The sequence below is a fragment of the Anabas testudineus genome, chromosome 8 (assembly GCF_900324465.2).
Source record: "Anabas testudineus chromosome 8, fAnaTes1.2, whole genome shotgun sequence".
Taxonomy (NCBI): domain Eukaryota; kingdom Metazoa; phylum Chordata; class Actinopteri; order Anabantiformes; family Anabantidae; genus Anabas; species Anabas testudineus.
The window spans coordinates 12,889,319-12,904,777 of record NC_046617.1 but is presented as its reverse complement, the minus strand read 5'-3'; the positions used below and the strand labels follow the sequence as shown (position 1 = coordinate 12,904,777).

The 15,459-nt window shown below is 41.3% G+C and overlaps 1 protein-coding gene across 2 annotated transcripts; it reads right to left on the bottom strand.

The window, feature by feature from the left end:
• Nucleotides 1–2,255: 2,255 nt before the first annotated feature.
• Nucleotides 2,256–15,418, bottom strand: LOC113156532 (transcription factor MafG). Of its 2 annotated transcripts, none has more exons than XM_026351750.1 (3): nucleotides 15,104–15,418; nucleotides 5,425–5,497; nucleotides 2,256–5,332 (listed from the first exon to the last, which is right to left on the bottom strand). In XM_026351750.1, the coding sequence occupies exons 2-3, from the start codon at nucleotides 5,458–5,460 to the stop codon at nucleotides 4,880–4,882; spliced, it is 489 nt and encodes a 162-aa protein (XP_026207535.1). In that variant the 5' UTR covers nucleotides 5,461–5,497; nucleotides 15,104–15,418; the 3' UTR covers nucleotides 2,256–4,879. The 2 variants fall into 2 exon arrangements, with proteins under 2 accessions (XP_026207535.1, XP_026207542.1); XM_026351757.1 differs by lacking the exon at nucleotides 15,104–15,418 and adding an exon at nucleotides 14,357–14,928.
• Between the last annotated feature and the right edge of the window lie 41 nt (nucleotides 15,419–15,459).

The window sequence follows — 15,459 nt, the reverse complement described above, 5'->3', positions numbered from 1 at the left end:
ATGAACTAAAGGTCTTTCATTAATGCAGGAATGCACGTTGAACCTTTGTTATTGCACCAATAGCAGTGATTGAAAAATGATATCAATATGAGAATAGCTGTTTTTAATTCCCTCTTATGCAGCATCACAACAGCTTCAAATGATTCCTGGTGCAAACGGGAACAAATCCACCTCTTCCAAAGTGTGATGCCTATGATAAAGACGCACGTCCTCTGCCACACCAAGCTTTGGCACGGGCAGATTTGGTAAATGAGCGGCCTCGTTGATGGGGATGGCAACATTAATTGTAACGCAGGCTGTGATCTGAGAACTGGGGCAGGCACCTGCTGCAGAAGTGGGTGAAGATGAAGAATGCTGTCCTAGATTGCCCACCAGCTCACCTTAACCCAACCCACCAAATTAATCAACTCTTCAGAGGCCATCCGGTTGTCTGGGGCAGGCATCCGAGGAGAGAGAGGAGTCTGCTTTAAGGCACAGGTCACACAGACCTGTATGAGCTTCCTCCGTTTAAGAGAAGGGAAGAACAATGCCACGCTACATCGGTGCTGAGGCACCAGGGTTTAGACTTGCCCTGCAGGATGGAGCTGTAAGATGTAGCTTGTCTTCAGCCATCTGTCTCTTTGTCTTTGCATGTCCTCATGAGATGTGTTTTGAATGTGCTGGGGTTGAATTGCTGCTGAGGAGGGTGATGTTTGATGAGGTGCGCTGAGACAGAGGGGGTTTAGGAGCCCCACGGGGAACGCAGATGACTAACTCACTACTCCTCCTAATCTAGGACAAGCACACCTAGACATCCTTCATGACTCTAATGTTTTACTCTTGTCGGGCCAAAAATACGTCCACTGAGGTTAGCCAAAGTGGGTCGCCCAACGGCTTTTTTTGGATCACAGAAAAAGAAATCGTGCCATCTAAATGATCGCTGTCTTCTAAAACCCACCCTGGACGGCAAAAAGCCTTCCCCGCCAGTTTATTTTTACAAGTATCAAACTGGGTCAATGACGCCACAGAATATGACAAAACCTAATTTCCATCAGTGCTTAAAAGCCTCCAAAGACAGTAGTAGTGCTTAAAATCATTTTTCAAAACATTTTATTGGTCTTATAGAAAATAAAGTAAGCTGTATCAACAAACATACAATATATACATCAATAACTTAGACACGTCAGAGAATCACATTTAAATCCACAGTTGTTACTGTATATATCAATACATAGTACTTATCTACAGATTGCAAAAAGTACAATAATTTAATTTATAAATAGTTACAATTAACTATTGTCTGTTTTCATACAAATTACTGCAATATTTTATTACAACCCATACAGAAAAATAACAAAACAGATTATTAACTTTGTATTACTCGCTTTAGTCAGATTTTTATACCTTTTAAACACAGACCCACTCCATGGAGTAAGAGGAGAAAACCTGCACAGTCAACTGTTTACAAAGCATAATTTCATGAAAAAAGCCAAACGTCTCGACAGCTATTAAATTCAACTGCCATACACAAGTGCCATTATGTATGCTCTCCACCATGTTGCTCGTAAAAACAAAACAAGTAAGAAAACAAACAAACAAACAAAAAATTATAACCGATTAAAAATGAAATCTGCAGAACAAATTACAGTGTTAAGATCAATTTCAAATACACACTCGACACGTAATGAGAAGAGAAATGCTGAAGATGCTACAGCAAACAACAAGCATTAATGACTGGTGTAGCAGCAGAAGAACCTCAATCATACGAACACACGCACGCACCCACTGTACTGTACCACAGGAAACTAACAACAAACAAACAAAACAAAAAAATATATATATTGCAAGTGGCCCTTGACAGAATCTGTTGTAGCAACCATTTTAGTCAGTGCACACACACACAAAACAAAAACAAACCAAAACATAGTGTATAGATTATAGCAGTATTGTTCACTCAGATATTTAAACCCAATGTATAATTAGGCTAATTTCAAACCAAATTACTGAGTAAGGCTTGAAAAACTGGACACTATTACAGTTTTAACATGTTAGCTGCTGTAAACAAGGGCCAACTGCACTTCCTTTTAGGAATGCTACGTCTGAGGGCAACATACAGTAAAAACACATCATAAATTAAAAAAAGAAACTATACAAAACATCCAAGAATGACTAAATAACAGACCATAGTCACTTTGACAATATTGATTATTCTTATATCTACTCTTTCACACCTTTCCACTGAGTTGCATATTAAGGGTCACTTTTTCACAATGGTCATTAATACCTACTGTAGCTACACACTACACACCTGTACGTGTGAGAAAGAGAGAGTCGTCATCTCTAGCGGAGATTGAGAGATTGGTCGACGGTGCCACTCGAACACCTTAAAGACACTTGACACGAAAAAGATTCACTCCACAAGACTGCCACAGCAATAAGGACGCCAACATCAATACTGGGCTATGTCAAGAGTCGGATATATATTTTCCCACAGTTAACCAGTCAGTGGAGATAGCTAAGCATGTAAAATGAGGATAGGATAGGTTTAACCAGCACCCAGGTCTCTGGCAAGGAGTTTTGCTGAGGCGTCAACACTATGAGACGTTCTGACCAGCAGGAGAGTGAGATCTGGATGAAGTGCATTCTGTTAATGTCATTACACAACTACTTTCACCTTGAGGTGTAAAACTGCTTTACTGTTAAATTCCTTTTAGAGGACCAGGAGAGTGATGCGACACTTGGCACAGAAGGAGTGCTGCTGGCAGCCGTTGTTGATTGTAATTCTACACGGTCGTGCTGTGTCTTTTTCTGAGTGTGGATTGAAGCCCTTTATGACATGCTTATTATTTAAAAAGATAAAATAAAATAGATGAACAGAGCTGCCATCCCAGTCTCCCTGCTTCTCATTTAGAATGGTTTGTTCATTTTTCAGAGTAACCTGTTTTGTCCTGAGCAAAACAAGCAGGTGCTTAGTGCAAACAAACCTTCAGCCAGACCCTTCTGCTTTTCATATAACAATCTGAAGATCCATTGACAAATTTATACCAGTGATGCTGCACCATTAGGCCTTTACCCTTTTTAAGTTTATTGATGCAGTCATATTATTACTTATTATTATTTAGTCAGTCAAAAGCTACATTTGAAGGGTTACTTATTCTATTCCTAGTCTATTTCAGACCAAATAAGTAGCTGAGATGAATATGATAATGAAATCTTCTAATAATGAAGTCATTTGCTTTCAGGTTACAGGGGATCAGATTCAGAGGGCATCCACCACCAGATGCAAGCATTATTCAGATTCTATAATTATAATAATAACATCACTTTAAACTTCAGGTCTTCAAAATTGTGTTTGCTAATGCCATTTCACCCAATTCTGTCTTACATGGCTCAGTGTGGTAAACTCTTAATGACAATGTGATTTGTAACTAACACCAAGGAAGCGGAGGATATCACAGATGCCAATACGCACAAAGACAATTGACCTTGTTCACACCACCTAGTTTAGCTCTACAGATTTGTTTTAAATAGCACAGCATTGACATCTATACAGTGAACGACACTGCCAACTTGTCACTTACACGTCACATCACGCGCTACCCCACAGTACGCGCCTATTCACTAGAAAAAGCTATCAGACTTCAATAGTAAGCCACTTTCGGTACAATTGCAAAAAAGATGTCACAGGATTTTTTTTTTTTAAGTTTTCTTTTTCTGTATTTCTATAAACAATGGAAGGTAATCTACCAAGTAATAAAAACCAAGAACTCAACATTAGACAAAGTTTTCTACACCTTAACAATTCAAACAGTAAAGCTTATGTAAAGATTTTCTTTTGGAAATATCTGACGGCCCTGTCAACAAGTAATTACAAAAAATGCAATATATCTATTAAAACAAAACAACTTGAACATAGTTTCTCTAAGAGCAAAAATTATGTTTCAAAATGTTTGTGGATTTCACTGTCCCCACAAAATACAAGGATATTACTGTAATAACATTCAGGAATGGCACTCAGCTCTGGAACAATATCATTACTGAACTGCTAAAGAACTGCTGATCATTTTTAACGTTTCCGCTTTACCATAAATATGCAAGACCTCTTTGTATTTTCAGTGCATACATATATTATTGCATCTACCAGTCATATTGATAATGACAAGTTCATTAAAGCCTGTCACAGATGCATAAACAGAAATGAATGCTAGATTTGGGAGCATTATTTCAAGCTTATATTCTTGACAGACGACCAACAACAAAAAAATAAATAAAAAGAAAATCACAAATTGGACTAATTTTCTAGATTTGGGTTAGTCAAGATGCTCTGAAGACATCTGTACCATCCACACTAAGAGTTTGTGACTTGTTTATCCTCATTTCAGTCAGTGCATGATAACAAGCAAAGGTGTTTTGAGGGAGATACACTGCAGCTCTTTCTTCAGTTTATGTTATAGACTAGGCAACTTTTTAAAATGTTATGTCTAATTATGATAAATTGTGAGACGACAAATTCCAATTCTTTGGACAGAAAAAAAATTAGAAAGAAGGAAACATCACAAACATGATCTTATCATAAATCAACAAACTATTAACAGTCTTAAACATCTGTAACCATATTTTTCAAACAAACTATTCTCAATATGTTGCCTCACCATTCTTTAATAACCAACTGTAATTTCCTCAATTGTACAATTAGGTACAACTGTGTCACCCTAAAACACAGCATGTCTGTTTACAAGTACAGACTGCTGAGTCATACTTTACGGGTAGATTTGGGAAACATGTCATTAGTGTTTGTGACAAAGGGGTAAAACTGAGAACTTACACAGGTAATCCTGTGCCATGTTACAATGCACTGACTAGTTTAGTCTTGTAAATCTTCTTCCTGCCCTTTCTGCTACTACGACCTAGCCTCCGTTTTGGATTTGACGATGGTGATGACGCTGGTGGCAGCTACTTTACCAGGGATGAGGGGTCCTATGACAGAGGCCATAGGTCCCCTGGCTGAGGTGACGGGATTGCGAGCCACAGTCCTGGCAAAGCTCTGGAGGGCCTCGTACTTTGAACGCAGAGCGTCCAGCTCCACCTTCATGCTGGCATTCTCTGTGGCCAGCTTGTCCACTTCCTGCTGAAGCTGAGCCTTCTGCTTCTCCAATTCCTCTTTCTGGGTGACACGCTTCACCCGGCAGCTGGCAGCGTAGCCCCGGTTCTTCAGGGTACGCCGCCGCTGCTTCAGCTGCAGGATTTCCTCCTTTGACAGCCCTCGTAGATGCTGGTTTAACTCCCGCACTGACATCGACACCAGTTCGTCGTCTGTAAGGCTGGTGCCATTTTCCCCTGGCTCCCGCTTCACCTGCGAATGAGGGTTAGTTAGTGCTGGCTGTTACGTTAATATATAAAATTCATCACATTCAAGCCAACTTGGTTTTCATGCGAGCCATTTACCTTCAAGGCCTTGTTTCCCTTGTTTGTGGTAGTCATGCCACGAGAGCGGCGTCCACGTGTCCTGCTGGTTGGTCTGTGAGTAAGAAAAGTCACCATCAGTATTTCATAATACCATTGGATGAACTAAACATTTTCTAGCAAAAAAGTACCACAAAGTCCTTGAATACACAAAGGCATAAAGTGGGTCAAGGACTTCAGACATCCTTGTAAGTGGTGCCAAGACTGTTCAGCAAATGGTACCTGGACTATTACCGCGCCTGTCAGAGTGAACAAATAACTTTGTATTGCTCGCTTCCCTATTAAACATGGGTCAGGTTCAGTACAACTGCTCAAAAGGAAGTGCTTTAAAGATTCTGTACTTGAATCCTGAATAGCACCCAAACAGCAAAATGGTGAGTCACAGTTGGCTGGCAGCAATTCACAATTTCTTGAAAATCAAAACTCAAGAAAAGTCACTTGCATTGAGTACATCCTCTGAGAAACCGCTGAGGACAGAAATTGACTGAAATAGACCTGAGCCTTTCTGCTTTACATACAACCTCAGCTAAATTTCATTCACACGGGGACACAGGGTGGGCTTTCATCTACTGTACAAGCTATCCAGTCTAGACAGACACACCTGTCTAGATTTGGCTTGTGTGCGACTTTAATCCCATAAATCAATGAAAAGGGATATGCTGTAACCACTGCAGAGCATCAGCTACGATCCTGAATAACAGGGCTGCACTGCAGTTTATTATGTCACATCAGTACTGAGGGAACACCAAGAGAAGCAGTGCAGGACAGAAATCTACTGAAATCTACTGTTTTTAAGACAGACAGAGCATTGGTTGCCTTGCACTTTGTCAGCACGCACATACAAACACATACATACACAGTTGTGGCCCTGGGTGCTTTACACTACACACAGTAAATGCTGCATCAGCAACACATGCACCCACCACAGTCAGCCCAGGCAGCACATTGCCTCGGTAAGCTGATTTACACAGCCCAGCAGTATGTGTTTGTACTGAGCACATAAACAAATGCATGTGGGCACTTACACTTTTCAGCATCAAAACATGAAACGAAAGAATGAACAAATCCTAAAAGGAACTACTGTTAGCATGTGCACGTGTTTATGGCTGACATGCTCACCAAACTCGTCATCATGTATATGTATGATGTGTGCAGAGGAGCTCAGTGAGGGAAGGAACATATGAGTCGGAGCTCTGAAGTGCACTAAGATGGCCAGGATATTTCCATGGCAACAAAGGGTGCTACAGGTGGACTGGTCACCTGAGCCAAACAGGGAGAGACAGACGCTTGTTAAAAATGACCTGGATACGACACTATCACACAGGCTGGGGACATAACATGAGGTCAGATTGTGACTTGCATTCTTGATGCTTTCACTTCAAAACGTCCTCTGGCTCCTCATAAAACAGCAATGTTTCTCTGTGCTGCAGATGCCCATATAAAAAGCCTTTCACGTTCTGCAGAGGACTTTTTAAATGTGATACTTTCATCCCTGTTGGGCTGGCTATGAATAGCTGACTGATAGTAACACCTACCTTTCACCAGCCTTTCTGGTGACTCATTTCCAGTAAGCATTTGGACCACAGATGCAAAACATAATGGGATAATGGTCTGCCTGATGATGCACAGATAATGGACAAATAGACAGGAAAGTACTCCACTAATAGCTACTGGGATGAGAGCAGAAAAAGGCTGCATCTTCCAAATTTCATATCAAGCCTATCATTTTCCCCTCAGCAGCCTAGACCCAACATTGTTCAAAAACCAGTTGGAATCTTAAAAAATGCAGAGAGATGGCACATTGTCCAGGTTGAGGAGGTGTTTTCTGTCACACAGCTGTGTAGGGTAACATAGTAGGCATGGTTTGGCATGCTGAAAGCCCACCATATGACACTGTGGAAAGATTGCGCCCAGGCTGCAACCCTCCAGCACAGGCTGCTGCCAACAGACGGCTACCAATGACAGGGCATGGCAGCACAACACAGACAAGGTCCAATGCACAGCTGCTCCCTTCCACTACCAGACATGTCATACCTCACAGAGACAAAGAGCATGCTCACACAAACACAGAGTGGCAAACAAAAGAAAAACACACCTATAATTTTCCACCAGAAAAGTGACGGGGAAATTTCAATCTTGCTGCACTGATTTGATCACAACCAAATTACCCTTTGCATTTGACAAGTTAACCCTCTTGATACAGTCACAATCGGACACAACAGGACACTCGAATGATTTCCAATATTTTACCTCCCATGAATGATTTCAGGTCTTTTAAGTGTGCCTACAAAAAGGAGCAGGAGCTGCAGCTTGGAGCACAGGGGCAGCGGAGGTAGGGAGCCACCGCAGGGACACAGACGTCTTTTGTAGGTGCATGCTGAATTTTTATGAATCGCCTGGAAGAACGCTGACAAATCAGAGCTGATTGCTTGTGGAGGAGAGACATCACACCCACAGGAAATAGAAAACGCTGAGTGTGGTCACCCAGAGAAAGGGAAGGAGGGGATGGTGTGAGAGACAGAGAGAGAAATAAAGAGAGAGGGAAAGAGAGGGCGAGAATAAAAGAGAGAAAGAGAGAGAGAGAGAGACAGGGAGAGAGAGACAAAACAGTCCTGTGAAAAATGCACGCTCGACACATTTAGAGGAGCTTGAGAAGAACAGGTTGAAAAAAATCCTGATCTCAGCAAGGACCAAAACCAAGGTGCCAATTAGGAAGTTGTGAAGTTGAACTAACACAATGAGAGCAACCCAGCCAACCTTCAAAAGCTGTCTGTGTTCATCTAAATCTATAGAGGGCAGCTCACAAAAGGTGGGGTTGGCTTAGGTTGAAACTCAAGAGGGGAAAAGAGAAAAAAAAACCTCTGGTGGGATAAATGCTGATGTGACATGATAGGTCCAGCCCTGAGCCCGTGTCATGCTTTAATCATCTCATCCCCTCCACAGGATCTCTCCAAGGGGTTGCAAAGGATGGACACCATTAGCTAGGGGACCCTTTGTTGAGTGGGAACCGGGGCTACAGCAACCATGCGCTGCATCCCTTGATGAATATTTATCACTGTCATTCACCACCTAAGGTGGGGGTCGGAGACAGTGGTGGGGGTGGGTGGCTGAATAAAGATGCTCAGGAGGTGATTCTTCAAGGATACATCCAAGGCTCTTCCATCAACTGCTGTCTCAAAATGGCGGTAGGCGGGTAGGGGGTGGTGAGGGGGGTGGATTTCTGGTGCTGAAGGTGGCACGCATGGTGGTTCAGGGCTGCAGGGAGAGCCAGCTCCACTTGACAGCAGTGTAACAAGATTATCAGGGCCATAAGAGCAAACAAAAACCCCAGCAACCTGCCTCAGAATCCAGATTACGACAGCGCCTGCTCTCTGAATACTAAACATGGCTGGGGAGAAATAATGGGGCGCAGGCTTTACTGAGACTTGACAGTGGATTGCATATCATGTTAAGTAATCACATGCACATGTATCCACACAGAGACAGATTAACAAAACCACACAAGCACATATAAATTTAACTTGTCATGATCGATTCTTGAAAAGAAGCGTCCGAGCACTTGGCACTGGCAGCTTGCTAATGAAGTGAATAAAACTAGACAGTGGAGGTGAATGCTGATGAAAGACTTGTTTTCAAGAAAGCACAGGCAGCATCCAACAATGGCAAGACATTTCTGTGAAACTAACAGCAGAATTTCATCTCACCCCAAACAATACATTTCCCTCCAACACAAAAGAAACACAATGTGGCTCATATTGCTTAAATTCCCGGTTTAAATGTCTTTCTCGTGCTATGACCAGTTCAGACTTGTAAAAAGGTTTGCACAGCCACAAAAACAGCAAATGTTAATTTGGTCTTTTTGCCCTTAGATGCTTTCAACTCATTGTCTCTGAAAAACTTGCACATCTTAGATGATTAACACAACACAAAGAAGGACAGCTGGATGTGAAGGCAGTATGATCACCTATTCAGTTTCCCTGATCAATAATGTATGAGACTTCTAGCCTCTCACTCCATTATCATGGACTTTCCACAGGAAATAGAATGATGATAACCACAAAGATACTGAAAAGTACATGACGAGGTAACAGTGAGATAAATAAGCGAAATGGCAGCTAACTACTCATGCTTTGGTTCACAAATTTATACTCTGCGGTTATCTGTTGTCCTGTCCACTTGCTCTTTCAGGTTTCAGATGCTTAACGCAGCCAGCCAACATGTTCACCCTGTACGCCATAAACATCCATTCTCAACACTTCATGCCTAATCAGAGACACAACTTTTACTCCCTCCCTTCTACTTCAGAGTTGAAAAGATCTCCTAGATATTCAGATCTAATGATTGCTCCCTATAGCTGAGTGAAGTCAATTATCAAGCAAGCTGCATGTGTCGGGCACCATTTAACTGCAAATTAAAAATCAGACTCCTCTGATAGTTCTGGAAGAGTTACTGGAAGACTGGTGTAAAACGTATGTATGGAGACAACAGTGTGCGAATGTGTCTATGTGAGAGAAAGGTACGATGGGAAGAGGGGAGGGAAGCTATTAACTACTAAGTATTCAGAGCGTGAAATAAGAGTGACAAAAAGAGGGAGAGGGGAAATCATTCAGCAGCTTTCAGAGGGAAATGTGAAACGCTTGTAGTAGAGAGGAAATACTAGGCAAAGACTTTTGACCACTGGAAATTTAGGTAAATATTATAGCAGCAAGTCGCCATAATTGTATCATTTCCTTTGTTCTGGTGTCAGATGTAGTCAAGCTAGATCAACACAACCAATAACCAATTTAAGCTGGAACCAGTAAAAAGCTCTGAAATTAAAATTTAAATAAATATTTGCAGTGTAATATAATCCCAAGTATCCCTAAAACTGCTCTAGTTTTCTTTAAAAATACAATAATTACAATAAAATATAAAATGTTAAATCAAGACAAACGCTGCCAAATTAAGATGAGGATTAAGACAAGCAGTTTTACACTTGATTTTGTGATTTTCCAGTCAATTGTGCATTTATTCCATCCATGTATGTAAAAAATTATTTCAATTGATATTCGGCCTACTTGAAAAAACTGAGAATATTTAATATCTTTAGGTATACATGACTGAACACTGATCATTAATCACCATGTAAAAATACACACCAAAAAGATGCCTTTTCCATAGAAATGGAGCCATATAGAAGCTGGTGGGTCATATCACGCAAAAGAACACGTGGCACATTTATGTCTCAAAATTTGCATTCAGTTCATGCAGTTTAAAGTGAAAACATGAATCACTGCCCTGTAGGGATTTTGTGTTTTCTGATGTCACTGATAATGTGAGACTTATTTAAAGGGACTTGGGTTGGACCTTTTGTTTTAAACAATTTACGATGTGTGGTAACACAAGTTGTAGGACAAAGGAACTGCAATGGACTTACAAAGTATCTGCACCCAGGACCTGATAAAACAAAGAGAGAGTAGTTCTGGATACTTTGGCCTTGCACCAGCAGAGGAAGCAAGGGTGGCAGACAACCCTCACAGTGGCAAAACAAGTATCTGAATATATATATAATTTACAACACTGGTTGTTTTTATACTAAATGTATATTTCATTGACACAGCAGCTATGACACAGTCTTGAGGGCTAATACAGAGTAATTCAACAAATTTTATTGCAATTTGAGTAAAATAATCCACATATTTAATTTGAACTACAGCACATATATGGTTTGAACTGTAAAAAAATCCCTCTATCACAATGCCATCGGACAAACAGAGCTCAAAAACATCACCAAACAACAAGACAATAAAACAAATTTATCTTCTCACTGTAACTGTGGAGTGCTTTGAGCACTAGAGGAATTATTATCTGAAACAACAAATATGCTAATTTCTATGAATAACACTGCCAACACTCAGTTCAAATTATGGCAACTGATTGATGATGTCTGCATGCAGGATACTGACAGAGTGTCATACTCCAGTATATCCAATAAATAAATAAACAATTGCATCACCCCAGAAAACAGTATTAGTATTAGAATTAATAATAATGTGTTCAGTTTCCTGGAGCTTATCATTAAAAACATAATCATAACAAAGAAAGTGTAGGTGGAAAAATATGTAGAGGTGAAAAGCACCTTCTTCTTTTTGTAACAGATTTGAGCCCCACATCAGCCAGTATGTCTGTCCACTGTGGAGTTGATATGTAAGATCATGAGTAGAACCCTGAAGCGAACCAAAACCAGCTGACTCTTTGTACAATAAGAACTACAGTTAAATAATAAATAACTGAATATTGTATTGAGCAAGCAAGACTGCCCAAGAGCAATATTTTCTCATTTTATTTTTGTCACTTTACTATTGTGAATTAGGAAAATAAATATCTCACATTTATAATAGATTAAAACAAATATAGATTTTTGTTGTTGTTTTGTTTACTGGTGCCAATAAAAAAAAATATTGACTTAACAGTGCAAGCAATAAAGATATTAATAATTGCTCCTGCTGCATTTGTAGGGTAATTTAAGCAGTACAAACATATTAGACATTTGTTTGGGAAATCCACAGTCATTTACAAAGATTCTGTTAATCTTATAAAGAACCAATATAGGCAGCACTAATGGCAGTCTAATGATCAGCCTGTGGGTATCACGTTTCCTACCTTAGAAGAAGGTCTCTTTAACCTCTTTAAAAAGTTTATACATATCTAACACACAACTTATGAGAATATGCACAGAGCAGTGTAATTTTGTTTCTACAAGTAAACAAGCTATTTCTTCCCCTGTGTGATTCATTAGTTTCATTTCAACTTTGCCTCTCACACAAGCATGAGTATAGTTAAATCACTTATTTTTTAATGTCAGTTTATCACTAATGTGTCCTACACATAAATCAGCCGAGATAAAAGTAGGTTACAAGAAAAACAACAGCCAGTAAAGGGTTCTTTGCCTCTGCTTGCCATGTTCTGTCCAATATTGGCAAACCTAAATTATAAACACACAGAGGGCAGTAATGAACATGCCAAGTCTAAGTCAAGCTCCAAACAGAAATTCATCAAACACACTTGCTACTCTGTCTGGATGAAAGTATTACTTTGAGAAGTGGAGCGGGCGTATCGCAATGCTAAGCAATCATAATCCGCACTACACTTGCAGGAGGTTTCATCACCAACATTCCCTCCCTATTGCAAAAAGGGGGGAAAAAACTATATTGATCTTTTTCTCCCTTCCTTCTAGGCATTCCTATTTCCCCATGCAGCTTAAGCAGCACTTTTGTGGACAAATCCCACATTTGTGTTCCCTCCTGGAGGCTATTAATTGTCCTGAATAGGCGTAACTACTCTAGAGGCACAGATGTTTTGGTCATACAGAGGTGTTGGTGGCCAGAATGTACTCTGTACGCTTTGTAAAGTCTTGCCTCGTGTTTCATCAACCTCACATATCCTCTTCCACCCTCCACCGCCTGCCCATTCTGAGCAACGCCAATGGGTATGAGTTGTGCACTCGATTCACCTTTGTGGTATTCAGCCTTATTTTATCTTCGCTACCTCAATGCAAAAGGCGATAAATCTCAAAGCTGATCTCACCACTCCCTGCCTCTATCCACACACCACTGCCAGCCCCATCGGACTCTTATGTGTGCCCTCATCTGTTCTTGTTACCTGCAGAGAAAGGCAGAGATGGGCATTACGCTTTATTGCAAATCCGAGCTTCTGATGTAGGGCTGGCCTGTCTGCTAAACACACTTCAATGCCCTGCTGGCATGAACAGAGATGATGAAATAAGTTGGATATCTGAGCAAGAATGGGCAACTTCTCTCTGTTTAGCCCCGTCTATATGCTCAACAGTTTCCAAGGTGACTTTTCAAATTGCACAGAGATTCTCCATGGATAATTCATTACCTGCCCTCCATACGCGTGCACTCTAATAGGCAGCAAATTTCATCATGTCACACACACAGGGAAACAAGAGCATCTGTCCACCCAAAATAAGAAAATAGAAGTATTACACTGAATTAAATAATGTCATAAAAAGCAGATAAGATTTAGTATTAAATATACTATTCAATAAACACATCTGGCATTAGCAACATGCTACAGATATACATTCTGCACAGTTTTTACCAAACGCTACCTAAAATAAGTGCATTCAACTTCCCATACATCCCTTACACACATGACCCAATTTAAACAGCCACTCAGCGCCGGCCTCCATTATAACACAGGCATAATATATTGCTTATCATGCATTTTTTAAATGGATTTGACATCGCCGTTGACACCTAAGCACTTAGTCTAAATGTACTCACACCTTGTTTGTTCATATACATCATGACAGCACTGCAATAAAAAAAAAGCACATTCTCAGCTGAATATAGATGAGGCTATTGACAAATACGTGGTGGTCAACACTTGATGCTCGTGGCTTGGTGACTGACTTGCACGACAGATCAGCACCATTTCGCCTTAATTCCTTTAATAACGGCGGCTTAGTGATAAGCGTCGACCCTTGTCCACCGTGCAGACCTTTGTCCGGTGGTGCCATATTTCGGGGTGGGTTCTGAGAACGTCTAAATACATCATTGTGATGATTCAGCATGATAAAAAAAAAATAAAAATACCGCTTCTTGTTTGTTGGATCAGATAATAAAACAGGACTGTGGTGAACTGCCTCGTTGTCATATTAAAAGCCAAGGACGGCGGGTTTAGGTTTGGCACTGCCATTGTTACAATTTAACCAGTGGTTAAATGAATTGTCACTTCAGGGTAACCAGTTCCATCTTCCCTACAAAGATTTAATCCATGCATTTACGCATGCACAAAACAAACAGGAAAACAAACAAACAAACAAACAAACAAAAAAAAAAACAATCTCAGCGGACTTGATTGTGACATTCATCTGACAGAAATGTCACGGGGAAATATTGCAACCGACCTGATCTCGCTAAACCGCTGCCTCGGCTTCGCTCCTGCTCCTTTTCACGAACGAGGTGATGAAGCAGCAGGTTTGAACAGCGGGAAGCGCATGAGTTGACAAACCACCGAGGAAGCTCCGCGACACGGCGGCCACAGGACGCGTCGGGGAAGTGTTTGACCAAAGCAACCCGCCTGGACGGTTTTGACATTCCGCGACTCCGTCTCCAGCCTCCCAGCGCCTGCTTGTGAAAGTGGCAAACAACTCCCCGCCTACAAAACAAGCAAGCGAGGAAATCCCCGTGCTCAGCCTCCCTACTATTACTGGAGCGATACGGCTCTACGAGCAGCTCCTCGACGGTGGAAATCACCGCGTACGCGCGAAACCGCCGGGTGCCTCGCTACGACAGCCCCCCAAATCTGAATGCCATGTTTATTCGCAGCTCATGAGTGTGTACAAAAGATTAGCTGCCATCTCAGCATAGTAGGAGCCCGACGGTTGTTAGCTAACGCCGCTTTAGCAGGAACTTCCTGTGTGAACCTTCAAAGTAAAACCCTACGCGTGTTAGAGCAAGGCGCGTTGAACGCTCAGCTAAAGCGGATGCTCTTACTTTGAAAACCAGCTACGCGCACAAACGAGGCTAGCTAGACGAAACGAGCTAGGTATGCTAACCCACAAAGATAGCAGCGGCCAGCTCGTCAGCGCCGAGGCTGAAAGCATGCACACTCAGCACAACAACGCCGACTCCGTTTGGTTTTCCGGACCCACCTGACTTGAAAACGACGCTCTCTCGGAGTTGCAGCAGTCAACGCGCCCTTGTTATGCCAACATGCGGACGAGCAGACATTTCAGGCACAGTTGAATTTCGCTTTCACTGACAGCGGCGGCTCCAGACGTCAGCTCGTGCTCCCCTTGTTGACTCCTTTCTCTTGTATCGAAGCCAGACGTCATCGTGTTTGGTCACGTGTCTTCATTCATGCAGGCTGCACAGAAGAAAACACTTTAACCACAAATATGAATATATATTTATATGTAGTGTGTATATCAAATGATGTAACTACTAAAAAAACAAACAACACTGTTGGTATTTCCTTCCTTCCTCTCACATGCACAAATAAACCGCA

Excerpts from the sequence above, each read along its gene's own strand:
- LOC113156532 (XM_026351750.1), bottom strand. The coding sequence starts at position 5,460 with ATGACTACCACAAACAAGGGAAACAAGGCCTTGAAG. Across the intron at positions 5,333-5,424 it reads AGGGAAACAAGGCCTTGAAG|GTGAAGCGGGAGCCAGGGGA; the intron begins GTAAATGGCTCG and ends CCTCATTCGCAG.